Here is a 27,568-nt window from a genome sequence, read left to right as displayed (position 1 = left end):
GAAAGTCAAGAGGCAGGTTACACAAGCCAAAGAGGAAATTCACATTCTGAAAGTCAAGAGGCAGGTTACACAAGCCAAAGAGGAAATTCACATTCTGAAAGTCAAGAGGCAGGTTACACAAGCCAAAGAGGAAATTCACATTCTGAAAGTCAAGAGGCAGGTTACACAAGCTAAAGAGGAAATTCACATTCTGAAAGTCAAGAGGCAGGTTACACAAGCCAAAGAGGAAATTCACATTCTGAAAGTCAAGAGGCAGGTTACACAAGTCAAAGAGGAAATTCACATTCTGAAAGTCAGGAGGCAGGTTACACAAGCCAAAGAGGAAATTCACATTCTGAAAGTCAGGAGGCAGGTTACACAAGCCAAAGAGGTAATTCACATTCTGAAAGTCAAGAGGCAGGTTACACAAGCCAAAGAGGAAATTCACATTCTGAAAGTCAGGAGGCAGGTTACACATGCCAAAGAGGAAATTCACATTCTGAAAGTCAAGAGGCAGGTTACACAAGCCAAACTGGAAATTCACATTCTGAAAGTCAGGAGGCAGGTTACACAAGCCAAAGAGGAAATTCACATTCTGAAAGTCAAGAGGCAGGTTACACAAGCCAAAGAGGCAATTCACATTCTGAAAGTCAAGAGGCAGGTTACACAAGCCAAAGAGGAAATTCACATTCTGAAAGTCAAGAGGCAGGTTACACAAGCCAAAGAGGAAATTCACATTCTGAAAGTCAGGAGGCAGGTTACACAAGCCAAAGAGGAAATTCACATTCTGAAAGTCAGGAGGCAGGTTACACAAGCCAAAGAGGTAATTCACATTCTGAAAGTCAAGAGGCAGGTTACACAAGCCAAAGAGGAAATTCACATTCTGAAAGTCAGGAGGCAGGTTACACAAGCCAAAGAGGAAATTCACATTCTGAAAGTCAGGAGGCAGGTTACACATGCCAAAGAGGTAATTCACATTCTGAAAGTCAGGAGGCAGGTTACACAAGCCAAAGAGGAAATTCACGTTCTGAAAGTCAAGAGGCAGGTTACACAAGGCAAAGAGGAAATTCACATTCTGAAAGTCAAGAGGCAGGTTACACAAGCCAAAGAGGAAATTCACATTCTATTAGTCAAGAGGCAGGTTACACAAGCCAAAGAGGAAATTCACATTCTGAAAGTCAAGAGGCAGGTTACACAAGCCAAAGAGGAAATTCACATTCTGAAAGTCAGGAGGCAGGTTACACAAGCCAAAGAGGAAATTCACATTCTGAAAGTCAGGAGGCAGGTTACACAAGCCAAAGAGGGAATTCACATTCTGAAAGTCAGGAGGCAGGTTACACATGCCAAAGAGGAAATTCACATTCTGAAAGTCAGGAGGCAGGTTACACAAGCCAAAGAGGAAATTCACGTTCTGAAAGTCAAGAGGCAGGTTACACAAGGCAAAGAGGAAATTCACATTCTGAAAGTCAAGAGGCAGGTTACACAAGCCAGAGGAAATTCACATTCTGAAAGTCAAGAGGCAGGTTACACAAGCCAAAGAGGAAATTCACGTTCTGAAAGTCAAGAGGCAGGTTACACAAGCCAAAGAGGAAATTCACATTCTGAAAGTCAAGAGGCAGGTTACACAAGCCAGAGGAAATTCACATTCTGAAAGTCAGGAGGCAGGTTACACAAGCCAAAGAGGAAAATTCACATTCTGAAAGTCAAGAGGCAGGTTACACAAGCCAAAGAGGAAATTCACATTCTGAAATTCAAGAGGCAGGTTACACAAGCTAAAGAGGAAATTCACATTCTGAAAGTCAAGAGGCAGGTTACACAAGCCAAAGAGGAAATTCACATTCTGAAAGTCAAGAGGCAGGTTACACAAGCCAAAGAGGAAATTCACATTCTGAAAGTCAAGAGGCAGGTTACACAAGCTAAAGAGGAAATTCACATTCTGAAAGTCAAGAGGCAGGTTACACAAGCCAAAGAGGAAATTCACATTCTGAAAGTCAGGAGGCAGGTTACACAAGCCAAAGAGGAAATTCACATTCTGAAAGTTAGGAGGCAGGTTACATAAGCCAAAGAGGAAATTCACGTTCTGAAAGTCAGGAGGCAGGTTACACAAGCCAAAGAGGAAATTCACATTCTGAAAGTCAAGAGGCAGGTTACACAAGCCAAAGAGGAAATTCACATTCTGAAAGTCAAGAGGCAGGTTACACAAGCCAAAGAGGAAATTCACATTCTGAAAGTCAGGAGGCAGGTTACACAAGCCAAAGAGGAAATTCACATTCTGAAAGTCAGGAGGCAGGTTACACAAGCCAAAGAGGAAATTCACATTCTGAAAGTCAGGAGGCAGGTTACACAAGCCAAAGAGGAAATTCACATTCTGAAAGTTAGGAGGCAGGTTACATAAGCCAAAGAGGAAATTCACGTTCTGAAAGTCAGGAGGCAGGTTACACAAGCCAAAGAGGAAATTCACATTCTGAAAGTCAAGAGGCAGGTTACACAAGCCAAAGAGGAAATTCACATTCTGAAAGTCAAGAGGCAGGTTACACAAGCCAAAGAGGAAATTCACATTCTGAAAGTCAAGAGGCAGGTTACACAAGCCAAAGAGGAAATTCACATTCTGAAAGTCAAGAGGCAGGTTACACAAGCCAAAGAGGAAATTCACATTCTGAAAGTCAAGAGGCAGGTTACACAAGCCAAAGAGGAAATTCACATTCTGAAAGTCAAGAGGCAGGTTACACAAGCTAAAGAGGAAATTCACATTCTGAAAGTCAAGAGGCAGGTTACACAAGCCAAAGAGGAAATTCACATTCTGAAAGTCAAGAGGCAGGTTACACAAGTCAAAGAGGAAATTCACATTCTGAAAGTCAGGAGGCAGGTTACACAAGCCAAAGAGGAAATTCACATTCTGAAAGTCAGGAGGCAGGTTACACAAGCCAAAGAGGTAATTCACATTCTGAAAGTCAAGAGGCAGGTTACACAAGCCAAAGAGGAAATTCACATTCTGAAAGTTAGGAGGCAGGTTACATAAGCCAAAGAGGAAATTCACGTTCTGAAAGTCAGGAGGCAGGTTACACAAGCCAAAGAGGAAATTCACATTCTGAAAGTCAAGAGGCAGGTTACACAAGCCAAAGAGGAAATTCACATTCTGAAAGTCAAGAGGCAGGTTACACAAGCCAAAGAGGAAATTCACATTCTGAAAGTCAAGAGGCAGGTTACACAAGCCAAAGAGGAAATTCACATTCTGAAAGTCAAGAGGCAGGTTACACAAGCCAAAGAGGAAATTCACATTCTGAAAGTCAAGAGGCAGGTTACACAAGCCAAAGAGGAAATTCACATTCTGAAAGTCAAGAGGCAGGTTACACAAGCTAAAGAGGAAATTCACATTCTGAAAGTCAAGAGGCAGGTTACACAAGCCAAAGAGGAAATTCACATTCTGAAAGTCAAGAGGCAGGTTACACAAGTCAAAGAGGAAATTCACATTCTGAAAGTCAGGAGGCAGGTTACACAAGCCAAAGAGGAAATTCACATTCTGAAAGTCAGGAGGCAGGTTACACAAGCCAAAGAGGTAATTCACATTCTGAAAGTCAAGAGGCAGGTTACACAAGCCAAAGAGGAAATTCACATTCTGAAAGTCAGGAGGCAGGTTACACATGCCAAAGAGGAAATTCACATTCTGAAAGTCAAGAGGCAGGTTACACAAGCCAAACTGGAAATTCACATTCTGAAAGTCAGGAGGCAGGTTACACAAGCCAAAGAGGAAATTCACATTCTGAAAGTCAAGAGGCAGGTTACACAAGCCAAAGAGGCAATTCACATTCTGAAAGTCAAGAGGCAGGTTACACAAGCCAAAGAGGAAATTCACATTCTGAAAGTCAAGAGGCAGGTTACACAAGCCAAAGAGGAAATTCACATTCTGAAAGTCAGGAGGCAGGTTACACAAGCCAAAGAGGAAATTCACATTCTGAAAGTCAGGAGGCAGGTTACACAAGCCAAAGAGGTAATTCACATTCTGAAAGTCAAGAGGCAGGTTACACAAGCCAAAGAGGAAATTCACATTCTGAAAGTCAGGAGGCAGGTTACACAAGCCAAAGAGGAAATTCACATTCTGAAAGTCAGGAGGCAGGTTACACATGCCAAAGAGGTAATTCACATTCTGAAAGTCAGGAGGCAGGTTACACAAGCCAAAGAGGAAATTCACGTTCTGAAAGTCAAGAGGCAGGTTACACAAGGCAAAGAGGAAATTCACATTCTGAAAGTCAAGAGGCAGGTTACACAAGCCAAAGAGGAAATTCACATTCTATTAGTCAAGAGGCAGGTTACACAAGCCAAAGAGGAAATTCACATTCTGAAAGTCAAAGAGGCAGGTTACACAAGCCAAAGAGGAAATTCACATTCTGAAAGTCAGGAGGCAGGTTACACAAGCCAAAGAGGAATTCACATTCTGAAAGTCAGGAGGCAGGTTACACAAGCCAAAGAGGGAATTCACATTCTGAAAGTCAACATTCTATTAGTCAAGAGGCAGGTTACACAAGCCAAAGAGGAAATTCACATTCTGAAAGTCAAGAGGCAGGTTACACAAGCCAAAGAGGAAATTCACATTCTGAAAGTCAGGAGGCAGGTTACACAAGCCAAAGAGGAAATTCACATTCTGAAAGTCAAGAGGCAGGTTACACAAGCCAAAGAGGAAATTCACATTCTGAAAGTCAAGAGGCAGGTTACACAAGCCAAAGAGGAAATTCACATTCTGAAAGTCAAGAGGCAGGTTACACAAGCCAAAGAGGAAATTCACATTCTGAAAGTCAGGAGGCAGGTTACACAAGCCAAAGAGGAAATTCACATTCTGAAAGTCAGGAGGCAGGTTACACAAGCCAAAGAGGAAATTCACATTCTGAAAGTCAAGGAGGCAGGTTACACAAGCCAAAGAGGAAATTCACATTCTTAAAGTCAGGAGGCAGGTTACACAAGCCAAAGAGGAAATTCACATTCTAAAGTCAAGAGGCAGGTTACACAAGCCAAAGAGGAAATTCACATTCTGAAAGTCAAGAGGCAGGTTACACAAGCCAAAGAGGAAATTCACATTCTGAAAGTCAAGAGGCAGGTTACACAAGCCAAAGAGGAAATTCACATTCTGAAAGTCAAGAGGCAGGTTACACAAGCCAAAGAGGAAATTCACATTCTGAAAGTCAGGAGGCAGGTTACACAAGCCAAAGAGGAAATTCACATTCTGAAAGTCAGGAGGCAGGTTACACAAGCCAAAGAGGAAATTCACATTCTGAAAGTCAGGAGGCAGGTTACACAAGCCAAAGAGGAAATTCACATTCTGAAAGTCAGGAGGCAGGTTACACAAGCCAAAGAGGAAATTCACATTCTGAAAGTCAGGAGGCAGGTTACACAAGCCAAAGAGGAAATTCACATTCCGAAAGTCAAGAGGCAGGTTACACAAGGCAAAGAGGAAATTCACATTCTGAAAGTCAAGAGGCAGGTTACACAAGCCAAAGAGGAAATTCACATTCTGAAAGTCAAGAGGCAGGTTACACAAGCCAAAGAGGAAATTCACATTCTGAAAGTCAAGAGGCAGGTTACACAAGCCAAAGAGGAAATTCACATTCTGAAAGTCAAGAGGCAGGTTACACAAGCCAGAGGAAATTCACATTCTGAAAGTCAAGAGGCAGGTTACACAAGCCAAAGAGGAAATTCACATTCTGAAAGTCAAGAGGCAGGTTACACAAGCCAAAGAGGAAATTCACATTCTGAAAGTCAAGAGGCAGGTTACACAAGCCAGAGGAAATTCACATTCTGAAAGTCAAGAGGCAGGTTACACAAGCCAAAGAGGAAATTCACATTCTGAAAGTCAAGAGGCAGGTTACACAAGCCAAAGAGGAAATTCACATTCTGAAAGTCAGGAGGCAGGTTACACAAGCCAAAGAGGAAATTCACATTCTGAAAGTCAAGAGGCAGGTTACACAAGCCAAAGAGGAAATTCACATTCTGAAAGTCAGGAGGCAGGTTACACAAGCCAAAGAGGAAATTCACATTCTGAAAGTCAAGAGGCAGGTTACACAAGCCAAAGAGGAAATTCACATTCTGAAAGTCAGGAGGCAGGTTACACAAGCCAAAGAGGAAAGTCACATTCTGAAAGTCAAGAGGCAGGTTACACAAGCCAAAGAGGAAATTCACATTCTGAAAGTCAGGAGGCAGGTTACACAAGCCAAAGAGGAAATTCACATTCTGAAAGTCAGGAGGCAGGTTACACAAGCCAAAGAGGAAATTCACGTTCTGAAAGTCAGGAGGCAGGTTACACAAGCCAAAGAGGAAATTCACATTCTGAAAGTCAAGAGGCAGGTTACACAAGCCAAAGAGGAAATTCACATTCTGAAAGTCAAGAGGCAGGTTACACAAGCCAAAGAGGAAATTCACATTCTGAAAGTCAAGAGGCAGGTTACACAAGCCAAAGAGGAAATTCACATTCTGAAAGTCAAGAGGCAGGTTACACAAGCCAAAGAGGAAATTCACATTCTGAAAGTCAAGAGGCAGGTTACACAAGCCAAAGAGGAAATTCACATTCTGAAAGTCAAGAGGCAGGTTACACAAGCCAAAGAGGAAATTCACATTCTGAAAGTCAAGAGGCAGGTTACACAAGCCAAAGAGGAAATTCACATTCTGAAAGTCAAGAGGCAGGTTACACAAGCCAAAGAGGAAATTCACATTCTGAAAGTCAAGAGGCAGGTTACACAAGCCAAAGAGGAAATTCACATTCTGAAAGTCAAGAGGCAGGTTACACAAGCCAAAGAGGAAATTCACATTCTGAAAGTCAAGAGGCAGGTTACACAAGCCAAAGAGGAAATTCACATTCTGAAAGTCAAGAGGCAGGTTACACAAGCCAAAGAGGAAATTCACATTCTGAAAGTCAAGAGGCAGGTTACACAAGCCAAAGAGGAAATTCACATTCTGAAAGTCAAGAGGCAGGTTACACAAGCCAAAGAGGAATTCACATTCTGAAAGTCAAGAGGCAGGTTACACAAGCCAAAGAGGAATTCACATTCTGAAAGTCAAGAGGCAGGTTACACAAGCCAAGAGGCAATTCACATTCTGAAAGTCAAGAGGCAGGTTACACAAGCCAAAGAGGAAATTCACATTCTGAAAGTCAAGAGGCAGGTTACACAAGCCAAAGAGGAAATTCACATTCTGAAAGTCAAGAGGCAGGTTACACAAGCCAAAGAGGAAATTCACATTCTGAAAGTCAAGAGGCAGGTTACACAAGCCAAAGAGGAAATTCACATTCTGAAAGTCAAGAGGCAGGTTACACAAGCCAAAGAGGAAATTCACATTCTGAAAGTCAAGAGGCAGGTTACACAAGCCAAACTGGAAATTCACATTCTGAAAGTCAGGAGGCAGGTTACACAAGCCAAAGAGGTAATTCACATTCTGAAAGTCAAGAGGCAGGTTACACAAGCCAAAGAGGAAATTCACATTCTGAAAGTCAGGAGGCAGGTTACACAAGCCAAAGAGGAAATTCACATTCTGAAAGTCAAGAGGCAGGCTACACAAGCCAAAGAGGAAATTCACATTCTGAAAGTCAAGAGGCAGGTTACACAAGCCAAAGAGGAAATTCACATTCTGAAAGTCAGGAGGCAGGTTACACAAGCCAAAGAGGAAATTCACATTCCGAAAGTCAGGAGGCAGGTTACACAAACCAAAGAGGAAATTCACATTCCGAAAGTCAAGAGGCAGGTTACACAAGGCAAAGAGGAAATTCACATTCTGAAAGTCAAGAGGCAGGTTACACAAGCCAAAGAGGAAATTCACATTCTGAAAGTCAAGAGGCAGGTTACACAAGCCAAAGAGGAAATTCACATTCTGAAAGTCAAGAGGCAGGTTACACAAGCCAAAGAGGAAATTCACATTCTGAAAGTCAAGAGGCAGGTTACACAAGCCAAAAGAGGAAATTCACATTCTGAAAGTCAAGAGGCAGGTTACACAAGCCAAAGAGGAAATTCACATTCTGAAAGTCAAGAGGCAGGTTACACAAGCCAAAGAGGAAATTCACATTCTGAAAGTCAAGAGGCAGGTTACGCAAGCCAAAGAGGAAATTCACATTCTGAAAGTCAAGAGGCAGGTTACACAAGCCAAAGAGGAAATTCACATTCTGAAAGTCAAGAGGCAGGTTACACAAGCCAAAGAGGAAATTCACATTCTGAAAGTCAGGAGGCAGGTTACACATGCCAAAGAGGAAATTCACATTCTGAAAGTCAGGAGGCAGGCTACACAAGCCAAAGAGGAAATTCACATTCTGAAAGTCAGGAGGCAGGTTACACAAGCCAAAGAGGAAATTCACATTCTGAAAGTCAGGAGGCAGGTTACACAAGCCAAAGAGGAAATTCACGTTCTGAAAGTCAGGAGGCAGGTTACACAAGCCAAAGAGGAAATTCACATTCTGAAAGTCAAGAGGCAGGTTACACAAGCCAAAGAGGAAATTCACATTCTGAAAGTCAAGAGGCAGGTTACACAAGCCAAAGAGGAAACTCACATTCTGAAAGTCAAGAGGCAGGTTACACAAGCCAAAGAGGAAATTCACATTCTGAAAGTCAAGAGGCAGGTTACACAAGCCAAAGAGGAAATTCACATTCTGAAAGTCAAGAGGCAGGTTACACAAGCCAAAGAGGAAATTCACATTCTGAAAGTCAAGAGGCAGGTTACACAAGCCAAAGAGGAAATTCACATTCTGAAAGTCAAGAGGCAGGTTACACAAGCCAAAGAGGAAATTCACATTCTGAAAGTCAAGAGGCAGGTTACACAAGCCAAAGAGGATATTCACATTCTGAAAGTCAAGAGGCAGGTTACACAAGCCAAAGAGGAAATTCACATTCTGAAAGTCAAGAGGCAGGCTACACAAGCCAAAGAGGAAATTCACATTCTGAAAGTCAGGAGGCAGGTTACACATGCCAAAGAGGAAATTCACATTCTGAAAGTCAAGAGGCAGGTTACACAAGCCAAAGAGGAAAGTCACATTCTGAAAGTCAAGAGGCAGGTTACACAAGCCAAAGAGGAAATTCACATTCTGAAAGTCAGGAGGCAGGTTACACAAGCCAAAGAGGAAATTCACATTCTGAAAGTCAGGAGGCAGGTTACACAAGCCAAAGAGGAAATTCTCATTCTGAAAGTCAGGAGGCAGGTTACACAAGCCAAAGAGGAAATTCACATTCTGAAAGTCAGGAGGCAGGTTACACAAGCCAAAGAGGAAATTCACGTTCCCGAAAGTCAGGAGGCAGGTTACACAAGCCAAAGAGGAAATTCACATTCCGAAAGTCAGGAGGCAGGTTACACAAGCCAAAGAGGAAATTCACATTCTGAAAGTCAAGAGGCAGGTTACACAAGCCAAAGAGGAAATTCCCATTCTGAAAGTCAAGAGGCAGGTTACACAAGCCAAAGAGGAAATTCATATTATCTGCCGCCAGTTAAATTTTATCATCACCTATTTGGTTATTCCCATCGATTATATTTCTATGGCTATCCCTTCTCACTCCTCTCCTATTCTCTATGTAGCAACAAAGGCATGGAGCACCTTTACAGCATAAAATGTAAGAACAAAGTGCCTCTGTACGACCTGCTCCTGGAGATGCTGGACGGTCACCGGCTCCAATCCCCAGGCAAAGTGGCCCAAGCTGGGGAACAGACCGAGGGCCCCTCTACCACCACTACCACCTCCACAGGCTCCAGCATCGGGCCGATGCGAGGCAGCCAGGATATCCACATCAGAAGCCCTGGTTCGGGGGTACTCCAGTATGGCTCCCCCAGCTCAGACCAGATGCCCATTCCGTGAGATACAGAAATAGGTATTTGTAGATACGGAAGATATAAAAGTCCTATTACATACAGTATGTATAGAGAGAGATATTTTGAAATGTATGGAGGTAAGAATGGATAAAAAATATACATTTATTAATGTGCATATTAGTTTTTGTTTATAATTGAAGTGATTATTTTGCATTTGATAGATAGTCAAAATTATTTAGCAGCAATTTATTTAATCATTTAGAAATGTTCGTATTTTGTACTGGTACACAACGGACTGAAATGTACTCAGTCACACCAGGGATGTATTCACTAGGAACCAAAAGGAAGCAAACAAATGAAACGGGGAGGGACTACCTACATTTGTCCAATAGAAACACATTTTTGTTGCCTTTCACAACGTTTGCAACTTTTGAGTCAGTTCTCTTTTCTGTGGCTTTAGCAACAGTTTCACCATTCTGCAGCTTTGCACCAAGTATTTAGCCATCGTGTGGCGCACTGTTAGCAGCAGAGTCACGTGATAGAGCAGCTAGTCTATGTAGATCAATGCATTATACCCAGTGTGGACACAAGCTGTGCCTTGACCAAAGTGCACTTCTCCAGGTGAGGGAAATGGGGGCATTATATACCTTTTGTAGCTTAACATTGATGACTGCTTGTCATATTATTCTGAGACGGATGTATTCAGAACATTGAATATATACTTTTTTATGGTTATGGCTACAAATTCAAATATTCTGATATCAGGTGCCTTGTTTAGAAAATGCAATTGTTTAAATGTATAAATTTAAAAGCAGCCAACATTTCTGAAAGCTTGAATATTCTGAGCAGTTCTAGCAAAGTGTTTAAGATATTAAAAACAAATGACAAAATGTAATGTATTTCTGTTAATGTATTACTGCATTTTGTTCTAGAGTAAATATGTTCATAATCTATATTGTGCAGAACACTTCACAGCATTTCAGTTGACTGACAACATATATTTTATCGACATTGTATATGATTAAAAACAGAAGTAAAATATTGGCCTCAAGTAATTTAGCCTTTTCTGTCACTGTTATGTGGATATTTCTATGCTTACTTGAACAGATTGATGTTAATTGAATCTAATTGTATAATGTGTGTGTAAGATAGAGACATCTGGAGATGATCAAACGCATTGCTCATTCATTTGTTCTACCGTATGAGCGCCACTGCTGATGAATCAGTCTGCTCTACAGTAGTCTACACACACCACACGTACAGTAAATGTGATTTACGTTCATGCACAGCCCACCTTTCAACTGACTGTCATGTACCATGCATTGCTGTGAATAAAGAAATTTAGGATAAACCCATTTGTGATTATTTTACAAAGAATAATAAATACTGTAAATATTTTATGCATCTATTATATTTAAGTTAATGTCTGGCATTTGTGTTATTCAGTAATGCAAACTCAAAGGAAAACAAAAAGTAATATTTAATATGTACTGTATTTTATTATGCAAAGAGAGAGTATTATTCATTAGCTCAGCATTAGCAAACTGTACATACATAAATAACCATTTCATTTTTCATTGTTTTTACAGTTTCATTTTTGAACAGCCCAGTGATTTAGATGTCTCCATCCAGTTAGGATCATCATCATCATCGTTATTATTACAAAGCACACTATATAACATCCATCTACTTAACACTACCAGTGATTGTTTGGCTTTTTTTTAAAGCAAGGGATTTCAAGTGCATGCTAATAAAAGATAAAAATAACTGCCATATTCAAAGGCATTTCAAACATCACTATACAAATCACCTGAATCTTACAAGTGAGTTTACTGGTTTCTTCTTGTTGCATCGATTGTTTTGCTTTAAAACACTGAAATAATATCGACGTTAAATACTTGTCTTGGCCCGAGGAGGAAGACGTCGGCCATCTTGTGGACGGCTTCAGTGCAGTACCTTCATTCAATAGCGCTCATGTCAGTGGGGTTCCACTAAACGGACGTGACTGGCATACCAACCCATAACTCTAATCCTAAAGTTAACCCTAATCTTAACCAAACTTCTAACCTTAACCCTAAACTAACTATAACTATAACCAATTAGGTATTTCAACATGTGTTTGCAGGTCAGTCATGTCCCTGTAGTTTTCTCCCATGTCAGTGCTCTAGGTTCAGCTTTTAGCTCTATAGGATCTCTAGGACTAATGGGAATGTTTGCTATTCAAACTTCACCGGAAGCCCCCTAGCCTAAATTATTCTAACATCTATCGAATGCTGATTGAGTTAACAAATAAATAGCAGCAGCACTGACACACAGCACAGTCCACTTTGGCTCCCAACATATAAGTAGTGCTGTGTTTTTTTCATCTTCAGACTCAAGACGTTTCCTCTGAAACTGTAAAAAATAAAATACAGATTACTATAAAGAATACAAAACTAATAGAGATTTGTTTTGGATATAAGGGGATCCACAAGGTATAGGTCCATTCATTTTGTAGATGGGTGTTGAACAACATGTTTCATATAGAGGCTGTTTACGCCATGTAGCCTTGGGATGCTTTTGTTAATCGGTTGGTTTGTTAGGTGTTAGAGAGTCTAAAATGAGTGAATGTCATCTCTGTGTAGCAGAGGAAGAGAGTCCTGCAGGGAGGGGGAGTGTTAATATAATCCAGGAGGTCCTTTTCTATGGGCATGAGTCCACCGGTGTACAGCAGTAGGGGACATTCATTCAGATGAGAAAGTATTTCTGGAACCAGGAAGTGATGACCCTCATATGGGTGGGGGTCCGTTGGTGTAGCGCAGCATGGGGTGGAAGGAGCGGGCAAAGTTGTTGGCATGGTGACAGCTGTAGTCCTCCTCTGTCATGGGCACCAGGCAGGCTAAGCCAATCAGGAGCAGGAGGAGGAGCTGGAGGGGCAGAGCTGCCCTCAGGACCCTCAGGATAAAGGACTGGCCCCTTGGGGGGCACGAGGAGGAGGACGAGGAAGAGGGGACCAGGGGGAAGTCAGAACGGGAGGAAGCGCAGCCAGCGCCGCTCTGAGAGCTGGTCAGGGAGAGAGAGAACGGCATTAGACACACCAGAAATAGCAGAGAGTATGGTTATAGACACAGGAACACACATATACACACACACATTAGTAAAACTGTATAGAGGTAAGATACTGTGAAGAGGGTTAATATCGTAACAAACAACACACCAGAGTAAGCATACCAATCACACACACACACAAGGTTACTCAAACACTACAGAAAAACGGTTACATACACTCATGCACAAACCAAAGCAGCAATTTCTACACACATTATCTCTCCTATGCACATGGAACATGAAGTAAAATCCCTCCTAGCTGTCTCAGTCTTGTTTTTCTCACTGAGTGAGAAACCCTGGCCGTACAGCCGACTGTGTGAGAGTTCAATGCCACGTCTCATTCCGAGCAGAGACCGCTGTACCAGAGACCCCTCCAGAGATTCCCAGAGAGGGAGCCAAGAGGAGAGAGGAACGCTGCGTTCCTCCACCTGGCCTCATCCTCACAGGGCTGCCTGGTGGCCTGGGGGAGGAAGCTGTTAGCAGTCTATCTGTCTGAAGGCCCTCCACACCCTAGCCTTCCACACATGTCTCTATCTCTCATTAATGGTTGAAATTAATGGCGAGAACATTGTGATGTGCGCATGTGTGTGTTTTACCTCAGTAGCCCTACCTCAGGAGATCCACAGTTTGGGGCCGCAAAGAACCCCCTGATCTCCATGGCAACCTCATCTACTAGATTTCAATTTCCGTAGCCAATTAGTGAGTAAGAGGGAGCTAGCAGAGCCTGGGCCTGTTCATACAATGGAGCCCATCAGCCCCAACAGAGCCTCATTACCTTTTCTCGACCACTCATCCCTGAGCTAATTTAGGGCCAGGCTTCAACCCGGCCTACATGTCATTATTAGGATCCATTTAATAGAAAGCACAGAGTGAAGACTCAAAATAACAAAGAGAGCAGGACAGAGGTGGGTGGGTTATTAGTACGGGGATAAGAGGGGGATGAAGGGAAAATAGAGATAGAGAGAAAGGAAGGAGGCAGAGATTCAGACAGTTCATTACAGGAGATAGCTAGTTTTCTATTAAGAGAAAGAGAGGAATAGAGGGAGGGAAAGTGACTAAGAAAAAATGAGAAGGCAAAGTGAGTCAGCAAAGAAGAGGAGGGCGAAACAGATACTGTATATTCAGATAATGCCATCTAGTGGGTGAGAAATAACTACAGGGATTAGTGGTGCCAGATAGGTGAGCAGTAAAAAGATGATAGACAAGCGCTTGGCAGCATCGTTCAGACAGCCGAGCACAGCAGCAGAGAGCAATGAAAGAACAGAAAACGTTCCACTTTCATTCAATAAAGGAAGAAAGGAATCCCCTGAACTAGGTGATTCACAACTTTTAACAGCTGGCTTGGTTACGTCGCTTCTAGAAGGAAGGAAGATCATGGAACTCATATGGGCCAACGTTGGGGAAGTTTGGAGGGGTAAAGAGGATGCATCATTTCTCAACAGATAAGAGAGGCAGAAGAGGACCTATCAGAGGACCTATCACAGCTTCTGCCCCAAGGAACTGGTTTAGGTTCGGTTTCCTAACCATATAGAGTATAATTGATTTGATTGATTGACTGATTGGGTTAATAATTTGTACAGTTACAAAGTATGCAGCCATGGTTCCATCATCCTCCCATGGTTCTAGAGTCCAGGAGAGAGGTACCTGTGATGTGGGCCGCTCTCGGGGGGTCCTGGGTGGGCATGACTACTTTTGCCCCGGGGCTGTACCACGCAATGAGCAGGACGGGGGTAAAAGAAAGAAAGAATGGTTCAGTCCGGAGCAAATAAACACCAAGCTTCAGATGAGAGGAAAAAAACAACCAACAAATAACAGAAAGAGCAGTAACATCAATAGAACACCAACAACTAAAGAGCAGCAACAACATCCATGATGGTGACAGGTGTATCAAGAAACCTGGCTTTTCACATTGGATTGTTTAACAATTACAATTACAACAATTCATTTACATATATGTTCATCAAACATACTGTATATTAGCATCTATAGGTGGCTAGAAAATACATGAAATGTTGTTATCCTGTTCATTTGACATGTTTATTTGTTGCCAATGATTAGTAATGCTTCAGGATTTTATTAATACATGATGATGATGGTATAGTGGTGTTACAGTGGCCTGTAATGACTAGAAGCATTGACGTTTATAATTAGTTGCAATTACGCTACCTGCGAACACTACAAAAAAATAAAAAGCATCAGTTAGTGAAAAGCCAGTGTTTCCTGTGCATTTTTGGCTACGCAGATCTACATGGTGAAGGTAGCAAAAACCATCTCAAAGAACAACAGCTTGTGGGGCAACATATTCCTTAGTGGTGTAGCGTCATATTAGCAGGGCAGCAATAAAGCAATCTACAAACAAAGGGTAAAACGCAACGCCAATGAATTGCCTTAATTAACTGAATGAAAACAGAAAGGGCTGGTGGGTGGCTGCGGGGTAAAAGCTGGGATAGAGAGTTGTCCTGTGGGGTCAGCATGCATTGGGAGAGGGAAAGGGGGTGACATTTTGGGTTAAGAATAACATTTGGGAGATCACTCTATAAATCGGTCAGGGTGAATCGCTATTTCTCTAACCAGTATACCCCACACTAATGACTTTCTCTACACATAACAGCCCCCGGTAAAGGACTCTATCAAGTGATACATCCTAGATAGGAACAAAGGGAGACATTACCGATCGCCGGCGGCTCGTCGAGGTCCCCTCTGAGACGGGGCTGGTGGATCCAGAGATGTCAGATTTGTCCACAGCAGACAAAGGCAGCGAGTCCTACAAAAGGGTCAATAATGTGGACAAGGACAGACAGTCAGTCTGAAGACTAGTCTTTATTTCTCTCTTGATGCTCATCCGGACACACAGGATGCATTTCACTATTTCATTCAATGCTACTAACTAGTTACCTGGAGAGTGATTGTCATAATCGTTGCACTAAAAAGCCCACACTATAAATGTATGTGATACGGCTGTAGGTCCTATGTGTATTTTCCTCTGACCTGTTGTGTGTCCATGGTTTCCAGTCTCCTCTCCAGGCCCTCCAGGTCAGTGCTGACCTCCCGGAGGAGCAGCCGCAGCCTGTTCCCGATCACATGTACCTTCTCCTGGGCCTCCAGATGCTCACTTCCCTGGGCCTGGTTCTGGGCCTGCTCTGAAGCCTGGTGTTGGATTTGGGACGTGGCCTGGGTGTGGACAAGCAGCTGGGCTGAGAGCTCTTGGAGGGAGGAAGCCTTCTGCTGGGAGTCCAGCAGCTCACGCTTGATTTGCTGGAGGTGAATGGGGGAGGAGGTGAGAGGGGTAGTGGTTAATATAATTGGTTTGGGCTAGGCTACAACCCTTTAGGATATGGTCTTTTGAGAGGAAAAACAGATTTGGAGTGTTGCCCACAGTTTGTGTGTATTGGAGTGGAAAGTACCGTGAGTGTTCTGTGGTGAGCCCGTAGTGTTTCACGGTCGAGCCTGGGGGAGATGGGGACAACCTCGTTCCTCCTACGGTCAATGTTCTCCAACCACAACAGCAGACCGTGGCTCAGCTCATGGAACTCCTAGAGAGAGAGAGAGAGAGAGAGAGAGAGAGAGAGAGAGAGAGAGAGAGAAAGAGGGTATGGGGAGAGAGAGAGAGAGAAAGAGGGTATGGGGAGAGAGAGAGAGAGAGAGAGAGGGTATGGGGAGAGAGAGAGAGAGAGAGAGAGAGAGAGAGAGAGAGAGAGAGAGAGAGAGAGAGAGAGAGAGAGAGAGAGAGAGAGAGAGAGAGAGAGAGAGAGAGAGAGAGAGAGAGAGAGAGAGAGAGAGAGAGAGAGAGAGACGGGGGGTGAAATGACAGATGATTAACAGACAGAATAACACAGATTCCTTTTATGTGTGTGTGTATGACTGTGTACGTTTACATGTAAGTGTTTGTTGTACCTGACACTGCATCAGGGCCCTCTGTAGCTCTGCCCTCCAGTCCTCCAGCGATGAGCCCAGCCAATCCCAGCGTGAGTTCATCTCCTTCAGCCCGTCCCTCAGCTCCCACGCCTCCTCTGAGTCGGGATCTGATTGGAGGAAGTCAGCGCTGCTCAGGTTGATTGACAGGACCTGGGACTTGTGGCCGTCCATGGCCTTCTGCAGCTCCTGGAAGAGTGGAGAGGATAAATGAGTGACTGTGTGTGTTTGTTTGGCTGTTTGTTTGTAAGTATTTGTGTTATTGTTATGTTACGTGTTGGACCGTATGGGAATGTTTACCACGTGTATATACACTATGTGTAACACTATCAGTATAATGTATAATAAATATAATAAAGGGGGGAAGTACTGTAGGTAGACTGACCCAGTACTGGTTTACAGTAGTTATAAATAGGCTTGGTGATGACAGAGCAGAGCTAGTACAGGAGCACTAACAGTAGGTGTCAGTAAGCTAGGTGTAGGTTAGTGAACCCCACCAGGGTTCAGATCGGCCTGGCTATTTATAGTCTGTTGACATCCCTGTCTGATGTGCTGCAGATTACAGCAGCTGGCCTGTGTGATATGTTACAGACAACAGCAGCTGGGCTGTGTGATGTGTAACAGACAACAGCAGCTGGGCTGTGTGATGTGTTACAGACTACAGCAGCTGGGCTGTGTGATGTGTTACAGACTACAGCAGCTGGGCTGTGTGATGTGTTACAGACTACAGCAGCTGGGCTGTGTGATGTGTTACAGACTACAGCAGCTGGGCTGTGTGATGTGTTACAGACTACAGCAGCTGGGCTGTGTGATGTGTTACAGACTACAGCAGCTGGGCTGTGTGATGTGTTACAGACTACAGCAGCTTGGCTGTGTGATGTGTTACAGACTACAGCAGCTGGGCTGTGTGATGTGTTACAGACTACATCAGCTGGCCTGTGTGATGTGTTACAGACTACATCAGCTGGCCTGTGTGATGTGTTACAGACTACAGCAGCTTGGCTGTGTGATGTGTTACAGACTACATCAGCTGGGCTGTGTGATGTGTTACAGACTACATCAGCTGGGCTGTGTGATGTGTTACAGACTACATCAGCTGGGCTGTGTGATGTGTTACAGACTACAGCAGCTTGGCTGTGTGATGTGTTACAGACTACAGCAGCTTGGCTGTGTGATGTGTTACAGACTACATCAGCTGGCCTGTGTGATGTGTTACAGACTACATCAGCTGGCCTGTGTGATGTGTTACAGACTACATCAGCTGGGCTGTGTGATGTGTTACAGACTACAGCAGCTGGGCTGTGTGATGTGTTACAGACTACATCAGCTGGGCTGTGTGATGTGTTACAGACTACATCAGCTGGGCTGTGTGATGTGTTACAGACTACATCAGCTGGGCTGTGTGATGTGTTACAGACTACATCAGCTGGCCTGTGTGATGTGTTACAGACTACATCAGCTGGGCTGTGTGATGTGTTACAGACTACATCAGCTGGCCTGTGTGATGTGTTACAGACTACATCAGCTGGGCTGTGTGATGTGTTACAGACTACATCAGCTGGGCTGTGTGATGTGTTACAGACTACATCAGCTGGGCTGTGTGATGTGTTACAGACTACATCAGCTGGGCTGTGTGATGTGTTACAGACTACATCAGCTGGCCTGTGTGATGTGTTACAGACATCATCAGCTGGGCTGTGTGATGTGTTACAGACTACAGCAGCTGGGCTGTGTGATGTGTTACAGACTACATCAGCTGGGCTGTGTGATGTGTTACAGACTACATCAGCTGGCCTGTGTGATGTGTTACAGACTACATCAGCTGGCCTGTGTGATGTGTTACAGACTACATCAGCTGGGCTGTGTGATGTGTTACAGACTACATCAGCTGGCCTGTGTGATGTGTTACAGACTACAGCAGCTGGGCTGTGTGATGTGTTACAGACTACAGCAGCTGGGCTGTGTGATGTGTTACAGACTACAGCAGCTGGGCTGTGTGATGTGTTACAGACTACATCAGCTGGGCTGTGTGATGTGTTACAGACTACATCAGCTGGCCTGTGTGATGTGTTACAGACTACATCAGCTGGGCTGTGTGATGTGTTACAGACTACATCAGCTGGCCTGTGTGATGTGTTACAGACTACATCAGCTGGCCTGTGTGATGTGTTACAGACTACATCAGCTGGCCTGTGTGATGTGTTACAGACTACATCAGCTGGCCTGTGTGATGTGTTACAGACTACATCAGCTGGGCTGTGTGATGTGTTACAGACTACATCAGCTGGGCTGTGTGATGTGTTACAGACTACAGCAGCTGGTCTGTGTCATGTTTTACAGACTACAGCAGCTGGTCTGATGTGTAACAGACTACAGCAGCTGGTCTGATGTGTTACAGACTACAGCAGCTGGTCTGTGTCATGTTTTACAGACTACAGCAGCTGGGCTGTCTGATGTGTAACAGACTACAGCAGCTGCCCTTTCTGATGTGTTACAGACTACAGCAGCTGGCCTTTCTGATGTGTTACAGACTACAGCAGCTGGTCTGTGTCATGTTTTACAGACTACAGCAGCTGGTCTAAAGTGTTACAGACTACAGCAGCTGGTCTGATGTGTTACAGACTACAGCAGCTGGTCTGATGTTTTACAGACTACAGCAGCTGGGCTGTGTGTTACAGACTGCAGCAGCTGGTCTGTGTGATGTGTAACAGACTACAGCAGCTGGTCTGATGTGTTACAGACTGCAGCAGCTGGTCTAATGTGTAACAGACTACAGCAGCTGGGGTGATGTGTTTGTACTATATAGGTCTCTGCCTGGGCACTAGACCAGCAGGCTCGTGATTACACTGCACATGGGCATGGGAAATCATAGAGTCCATGGGTATCATGTGGCACATAGATGCAAATGGTATACATAAGATGCACACACACATGCACACGCACACACACCTTGAGCTTCCCAATCCTCTGTTGGATGGTGTGTATGTCTGTGCTGAGGTCTAGCACCCGTAGCTGTCCCAGCTCTGCCTCTGCCTCGCACAGCCATGCCCTCATGGTCTGCAGGTCTGAGATCAGCTGGTGACACTGCTGCAGGTTCTGCTTCTGTCTGTGTTTGTCCCTCAGAGACTGAGCCTGGTTCAGCTCCCAGCGCTCAATCACACCTTGGGGAGAGAAGTAACACAGTTTCACTCATCCCTCATTATTGATTATAATAAGCGAGAGAGAGTGTGTGTATGTGTGTTTGTGTGTGTATCACCAACCTGTACTCTGGCTGTCTGTGCTGGTGGGGTTGGTGAGTCCTGGCATGTCATCATCCTCCTCAGTCAGCTGTCCTCCAGCCCTCTTCACTGCATCTATACTGCCCCGACACTCTCCCATCAGACGCATCTACAACAGACAGGGAACATAGTCTTATCATGCTACGACATGACATTTGGGTTTTTCTGTATATTTCTAACAGTTTTAGCCATACTATTACTAGGAGATTTTCTACGAGAGAAAGCCCTCACATAGCCCATGTAAGTTGAGTCCAGCTCAGGGCTGGTGCTGGCCTGGCCACTGCAGGCAGCCGCCTCTCCCTGCTGGACAGAGTAGCGGCCAGAGTCCACAGCCTGGTCCAACAGTCTCAGGTGGACCTCCAGCTGACCTGGCTCACCTGTGGGGTCAGGAGGGGGTCAGCCAATTAGGAGAGATAATTCTCTGGGGGTTTGTTTTTGGCCAGTCTACAATTTCATTTTGACAAACAGTAGTGGTGGATACTGGCAGACTGGTCCACCTGGAGAACATGCTCATAATGGAAAAAACAAGCAATGTTAAATGTTAGTCAGTGCAATTCCTTTGTTGAAAAACTGCAAACAAAGAAGGAAAAGTAGGTGGTTTATATGATCAGTTGCATGATGTGATACCAACAAAGGTGAATGGAAAAGTGCTTTAGCATGCTATTGTGTATACATTCTTATACGGTGTATACATTCTTATATGGTGTATACATTCTTATACGGTGTATACATTCTTATACGGTGTATACATTCTTATACGGTGTATACATTCCTATATGGTGTATACATTCTTGAATGATGATGGTGCATTCAACAATGGTGAATGATGCATACTATGTTAATTTACCGCAGTTGAACGGGCATGTTAGTATATTTAGTTTTGTGATATGTTATTGACATGCGATGATAAATTACACATATGCCTTGTTTGCTCATCATACTTTATTAGCATGCTATGGTAAATTATATGGTATTTGTGCTTAAGCACGTTAGCATGCTATGGTAAATGATATGGCATTTGTGCTTAAGCACGTTAGCATGCTATGGTAAATGATATGGCATTTGTGCTTAAGCATGTTAGCATGCTAGTGTGGCTAGTTGCCTACCAGAGGAGGATCTCAGTGTGCTCTCTGTCAGTTTTATATAGGCCTCTGGGCTTTCTGGTATAACTACATCTGCAAAGAGAGATATGCACAGTCCTCACAATTAGAACAAGGGACATTGGACAAGTATGTAGTGTGTATAGGTTTAATTGTATGCTTTTTTTTCATCCTATTACTCTTAATTTCACATGTTTGAGTACTGGTAATCTATTTAATGCTGGTGTAGATGCATGGGCTTTTTAAATGCTACAAATATCCTAAGTAAACGATCACTTTGATGGGAGAACTTCTTGCAGTATATCCTTGTTATTATTTTTGTTGTTTGTATAACAGTGAATTCCCCTTGGACATCAATAAAACACTTATCAATAAAGTATTGATCTGTCCATCTCCAGCAGCAGTCTGTAGTAGTATTATACTAACCTGACAACACAGCGGCAGTCTGTAGTTGTATTATACTAACGTGACAACACAGCGGCAGTCTGTAGTAGTATTATACTAACCTGACAACACAGCGGCAGTCTGTAGTTGTATTATACTAACCTGACAACATAGCGGCAGTCTGTAGTAGTATTATACTAAACTGACAACACAGCGGCAGTCTGTAGTAGTATTATACTAACGTGACAACACAGCGGCAGTCTATAGTAGTATTATACTAACGTGACAACACAGCGGCAGTCTGTAGTAGTATTATACTAAACTGACAACACAGCGGCAGTCTGTAGTAGTATTATACTAACCTGACAACACAGCGGCAGTCTGTAGTAGTATTATACTAACCTGACAACACAGCGGCAGTCTGTAGTAGTATTATACTAACGTGACAACACAGCGGCAGTCTGTAGTTGTATTATACTAACCTGACAACACAGCGGCAGTCTGTAGTAGTATTATACTAACCTGACAACACAGCGGCAGTCTGTAGTAGTATTATACTAACGTGACAACACAGCGGCAGTCTGTAGTAGTATTATACTAACGTGACAACACAGCGGCAGTCTGTAGTAGTATTATACTAACCTGACAACACAGCGGCAGTCTGTAGTTGTATTATACTAACCTGACAACACAGCGGCAGTCTGTAGTAGTATTATACTAACGTGACAACACAGCGGCAGTCTGTAGTAGTATTATACTAACCTGACAACACAGTGGCAGTCTGTAGTTGTATTATACTAACCTGACAACATAGCGGCAGTCTGTAGTAGTATTATACTAAACTGACAACACAGCGGCAGTCTGTAGTAGTATTATACTAACGTGACAACACAGCGGCACTCTGTAGTAGTATTATACTAACGTGACAACACAGCGGCAGTCTGTAGTTGTATTATACTAAACTGACAACACAGCAGCAGTCTGTAGTAGTATTATACTAACCTGACAACACAGCGGCAGTCTGTAGTAGTATTATACTAACCTGACAACACAGCGGCAGTCTGTAGTAGTATTATACTAACCTGACAACACAGCGGCAGTCTGTAGTAGTATTATACTAACCTGACAACACAGCGGCAGTCTGTAGAAGTATTATACTAACCTGACAACACAGCGGCAGTCTGTAGAAGTATTATACTAACCTGACAACACAGCGGCAGTCTGTAGTAGTATTATACTAACCTGACAACACAGCGGCAGTCTGTAGTAGTATTATACTAAACTGACAACACAGCGGCAGTCTAGTAGTATTATACTAACCTGACAACACAGCGGCAGTCTGTAGTAGTATTATACTAACCTGACAACACAGCGGTAGTCTGTAGTAGTATTATACTAACCTGACAACCCAGCGGCAGCCGACCTGAGGTACTCCTCCTCCTGCTCCTGTCCTCTGCCCCTGTCTGACCCCAGACCCCGCCCTCCAGCACTCTCCAGCCCCCGGCTCAGATCGTAGTCGTGGTCCCACTCCAGTGGGATAGAGTCCATGCTGGCTGGGGTGTCCCGGCCCGAGCGGTCCGCCTGTGGGGGGAGGACAGAGCCCGAGGTGGGGCGACTGGAGGGGCAGGGGAGAGAGGAGTCACCCCACTGCAGGTCAGAGAGATCAGCCGACTCGTCCATGTCCAGATCTCGGTCAGAACAGTCTAGTTCATCATCGGCAAGCTGAAGGGAAGGAGAGGTGGAGTGAGTGTGTTTGTATGCGCGTGCTAGGTGTGTGTACGAGGTTTTGATAGTCATATCATATTGGCAAATGGCCCATATCTTCTTGTAGTGTATGTGTGTGTTCTGTAAGCAGAAGACATTACTCACAGGCAGGCGTGTCAGCTTCTTGTAGTATCTGTCGACACGTCCAAACACCTCCTGCCAGTACCTCTGTAGCTCCTCCAGTTCCTCCTCTAGAACAGCACCATCCAGAGGCTCACTCTTCTCTATCAGGGCCTCCCCCTGCCTGAACACCAGCTCAATCTGCCCTGTGTTCAGAGAGATCTCCTGCTGGAACGCCTGAACACACACACACACAGAGGGCAAAGGTCAGGGGTTAGACGTTTCAGTATGTGTTTTCAAGGTGGGGCACTTCGATCAAGTAATGTTAGGGGACATGCTTTTTATCTCTATTTGTTATGCCAGTTAAATCCGTCATGGGAGGATACTAGTTACATACAGCACAGGATGATACCAAGTCAGATAGTTAAATTGCCAAGCCGTCATAGAGAGTTCATTCAAACTCAAAAAACTTTGAAAATATAGCATTCAGATTCACACACATGTACTTGAATGCACGCACATATGCATGCACGCACACTCGGGACACACTGTTCTTACCACAGGAGGTTGGTGGCACCTTAATTGGGGAGGACGGGCTCGTGTAATGACTGGAGTGGAATCAGTGGAATGGTATCAAATACATGGTTTCCATGTGTTTGATGCCATTCCATTTGCTCTGTTCCTACCATTATTATGATCCGTCCTCCCCTCAGCAGCCTCCACTGGTTCTTACCCTTAGCTGTTTGATCTTGGCCTGGACATCACACTCTGAGAAGTGTTCTATGTTGGTGAGCTGCAGGTCCATCTCAGTGAGCCACACCAGGATGCTGTCTCTAGCTGTCTCAAACTCCTCCCTCTGACCAATAAAGTGCTGAGAGAACACACAGAGAGGGAAACAGTGTTGTAGGGCTGTTTAATAACTAGACTAAAACAGTGTTGTAGGGCTGTTTAATAACTAGACTAAAACAGTGTTGTAGGGCTGTTTAATAACTAGACTAAAACAGTGTTGTAGGTCTGTTTAATAACTAGACTAAAACAGTGTTGTAGGGCTGATTAATAACTAGACTAAAACAGTGTTGTAGGGCTGTTTAATAACTAGACTAAAACAGTGTTGTAGGTCTGTTTAATAACTAGATTAAAACAGTGTTGTAGGTCTGTTTAATAACTAGACTAAAACAGTGTTGTAGGGCTGTTTAATAACTAGACTAAAACAGTGTTGTAGGGCTGTTTAATAACTACACTAAAACAGTGTTGTAGGTCTGTTTAATAACTAGATTAAAACAGTGTTGTAGGGCTGTTTAATAACTAGATTAAAACAGTGTTGTAGGGCTGTTTAATAACTAGATTAAAACAGTGTTGTAGGGCTGTTTAATAACTAGATTAAAACAGTGTTGTAGGGCTGTTTAATAACTAGATTAAAACAGTGTTGTAGGTCTGTTTAATAACTAGATTAAAACAGTGTTGTAGGGCTGTTTAATAACTAGACTAAAACAGTGTTGTAGGGCTGATTAATAACTAGACTAAAACAGTGTTGTAGGTCTGTTTAATAACTAGATTAAAACAGTGTTGTAGGGCTGTTTAATAACTAGATTAAAACAGTGTTGTAGGGCTGTTTAATAACTAGATTAAAACAGTGTTGTAGGGCTGTTTAATAACTAGATTAAAACAGTGTTATAGGTCTGTTTAATAACTAGATTAAAACAGTGTTGTAGGGCTGTTTAATAACTAGATTAAAACAGTATTGTAGGGCTGTTTAATAACTAGATTAAAACAGTGTTATAGGTCTGTTTAATAACTAGATTAAAACAGTGTTGTAGGTCTGTTTAATAACTAGACTAAAACAGTGTTGTAGGGCTGTTTAATAACTAGATTAAAACAGTGTTGTAGGTCTGTTTAATAACTAGACTAAAACAGTGTTGTAGGTCTGTTTAATAACTAGATTAAAACAGTGTTGTAGGGCTGTTTAATAACTAGATTAAAACAGTGTTGTAGGGCTGTTTAATAACTAGATTAAAACAGTGTTGTAGGTCTGTTTAATAACTAGATTAAAACAGTGTTATAGGTCTGTTTAATAACTAGATTAAAACAGTGTTGTAGGGCTGTTTAATAACTAGATTAAAACAGTGTTATAGGTCTGTTTAATAACTAGATTAAAACAGTGTTATAGGTCTGTTTAATAACTAGATTAAAACAGTGTTATAGGTCTGTTTAATAACTAGATTAAAACAGTGTTATAGGTCTGTTTAATAACTAGATTAAAACAGTGTTGTAGGGCTGTTTAATAACTAGATTAAAACAGTGTTGTAGGGCTGTTTAATAACTAGATTAAAACAGTGTTGGTAGGTCTGTTTAATAACTAGATTAAAACAGTGTTATAGGTCTGTTTAATAACTAGATTAAAACAGTGTTATAGGTCTGTTTAATAACTAGATTAAAACAGTGTTGTAGGTCTGTTTAATAACTAGATTAAAACAGTGTTGTAGGGCTGTTTAATAACTAGATTAAAACAGTGTTATAGGTCTGTTTAATAACTAGACTAAAACAGTGTTGTAGGGCTGTTTAATAACTAGACTAAAACAGTGTTATAGGTCTGTTTAATAACTAGATTAAAACAGTGTTATAGGTCTGTTTAATAACTAGATTAAAACAGTGTTATAGGTCTGTTTAATAACTAGATTAAAACAGTGTTGTAGGGCTGTTTAATAACTAGACTAAAACAGTGTTGTAGGGCTGATTAATAACTAGATTAAAACAGTGTTATAGGTCTGTTTAATAACTAGATTAAAACAGTGTTGTAGGGCTGTTTAATAACTAGATTAAAACAGTGTTGTAGGTCTGTTTAATAACTAGACTAAAACAGTGTTGTAGGGCTGATTAATAACTAGACTAAAACAGTGTTGTAGGTCTGTTTAATAACTAGATTAAAACAGTGTTATAGGTCTGTTTAATAACTAGATTAAAACAGTGTTGTAGGGCTGTTTAATAACTAGATTAAAACAGTGTTGTAGGTCTGTTTAATAACTAGATTAAAACAGTGTTGTAGGTCTGTTTAATAACTAGATTAAAACAGTGTTATAGGGCTGTTTAATAACTAGACTAAAACAGTGTTGTAGGGCTGTTTAATAACTAGATTAAAACAGTGTTGTAGGGCTGTTTAATAACTAGATTAAAACAGTGTTATAGGTCTGTTTAATAACTAGATTAAAACAGTGTTATAGGTCTGTTTAATAACTAGATTAAAACAGTGTTGTAGGTCTGTTTAATAACTAGATTAAAACAGTGTTATAGGTCTGTTTAATAACTAGATTAAAACAGTGTTGTAGGGCTGTTTAATAACTAGACTAAAACAGTGTTGTAGGGCTGTTTAATAACTAGATTAAAACAGTGTTATAGGTCTGTTTAATAACTAGATTAAAACAGTGTTGTAGGGCTGTTTAATAACTAGATTAAAACAGTGATCAGAGTGAAACTAAGTATTGTTTGAGTTTCTACTCTTTTATCTTCACAACAAAATTATGTGATAAATCTTGACCTGACCAGGCTCTGCTATATCATCACCATGTTTCATAACATATGTTATGACATCATAACATTTCCCAGCATACCTTGAGCCTGCGCAGGATGGAGGCAACCCTCTTCTGCAGGTTGTCCCAGCGCCGGTTCCCATCATGCACCATTTCTCGGAGGCGGCAGGAGGAGTCTGTGCGGTTCTCTCTGGCCAGTCGGCGGTACTGCTTATTGATCAGCTCCAGCTGGGTCAGAAACTCCTGGACCTGCCTCTGGAAGGCCTAGGACACACACACGATCAGAATGAAGATTTTATAGAAATACTGTACACATACAAAATAAAATACAAAGTAAATGTAAGGTTGGTGGTCTCAGTATGTGTAATTGGTTGATTATTTTGACCCAACAACGGTTTCAAGTAAGCCTGTGGTATCCTGGGATGACCCTGACACATGACCCCATTGGCCCTGGTCAGCTACTGTAGGAAGAATGTGATGGCCAGCAAAAACAGATTCCAGTAATCTGATATCCCCCTTCTCTTACTCTGCACTCTCTCACTTTACCCCATATGCCCCCCCCCCCCCCCCCCCACCCTTCACTTTGCACTGTACACACACGCTCTCTCATTCTTACTTCATCTCTCGGTCTCTCTTCCTACCCTGTCTTTACAACTATTTAAACTCTTCCCCTCCTTTCCTCCCTTTTTCTGCCCACAACCGCTCTCTAACCTGT

General features: G+C 42.7%; 1 protein-coding gene and 1 pseudogene across 4 annotated transcripts in view; one reads left to right on the top strand and one right to left on the bottom strand.

The window, feature by feature from the left end:
* Window positions 1–11,095, top strand: part of esr1 (estrogen receptor 1) — a 46,683-nt gene extending 35,588 nt beyond the window's left edge. For all 4 annotated transcript variants that reach the window (XM_038962300.1, XM_038962301.1, XM_038962303.1 and 1 more), the window contains one exon: window positions 9,514–11,095. In XM_038962300.1, coding sequence (XP_038818228.1) covers window positions 9,514–9,790 — 277 coding nt within the window. In that variant the 3' untranslated portion in view covers window positions 9,791–11,095. The remainder of the gene's footprint in view (window positions 1–9,513) is intronic.
* Window positions 11,096–11,206: 111 nt separating this feature from the next.
* LOC120019323 overlaps window positions 11,207–27,568 on the bottom strand; it is a 76,347-nt pseudogene continuing 59,985 nt past the window's right edge.

Source organism: Salvelinus namaycush, chromosome 24 (genome assembly GCF_016432855.1).
Source record: "Salvelinus namaycush isolate Seneca chromosome 24, SaNama_1.0, whole genome shotgun sequence".
NCBI classification, from domain to species: domain Eukaryota; kingdom Metazoa; phylum Chordata; class Actinopteri; order Salmoniformes; family Salmonidae; genus Salvelinus; species Salvelinus namaycush.
This window is presented reverse-complemented; position numbering and strand designations above follow the sequence as displayed.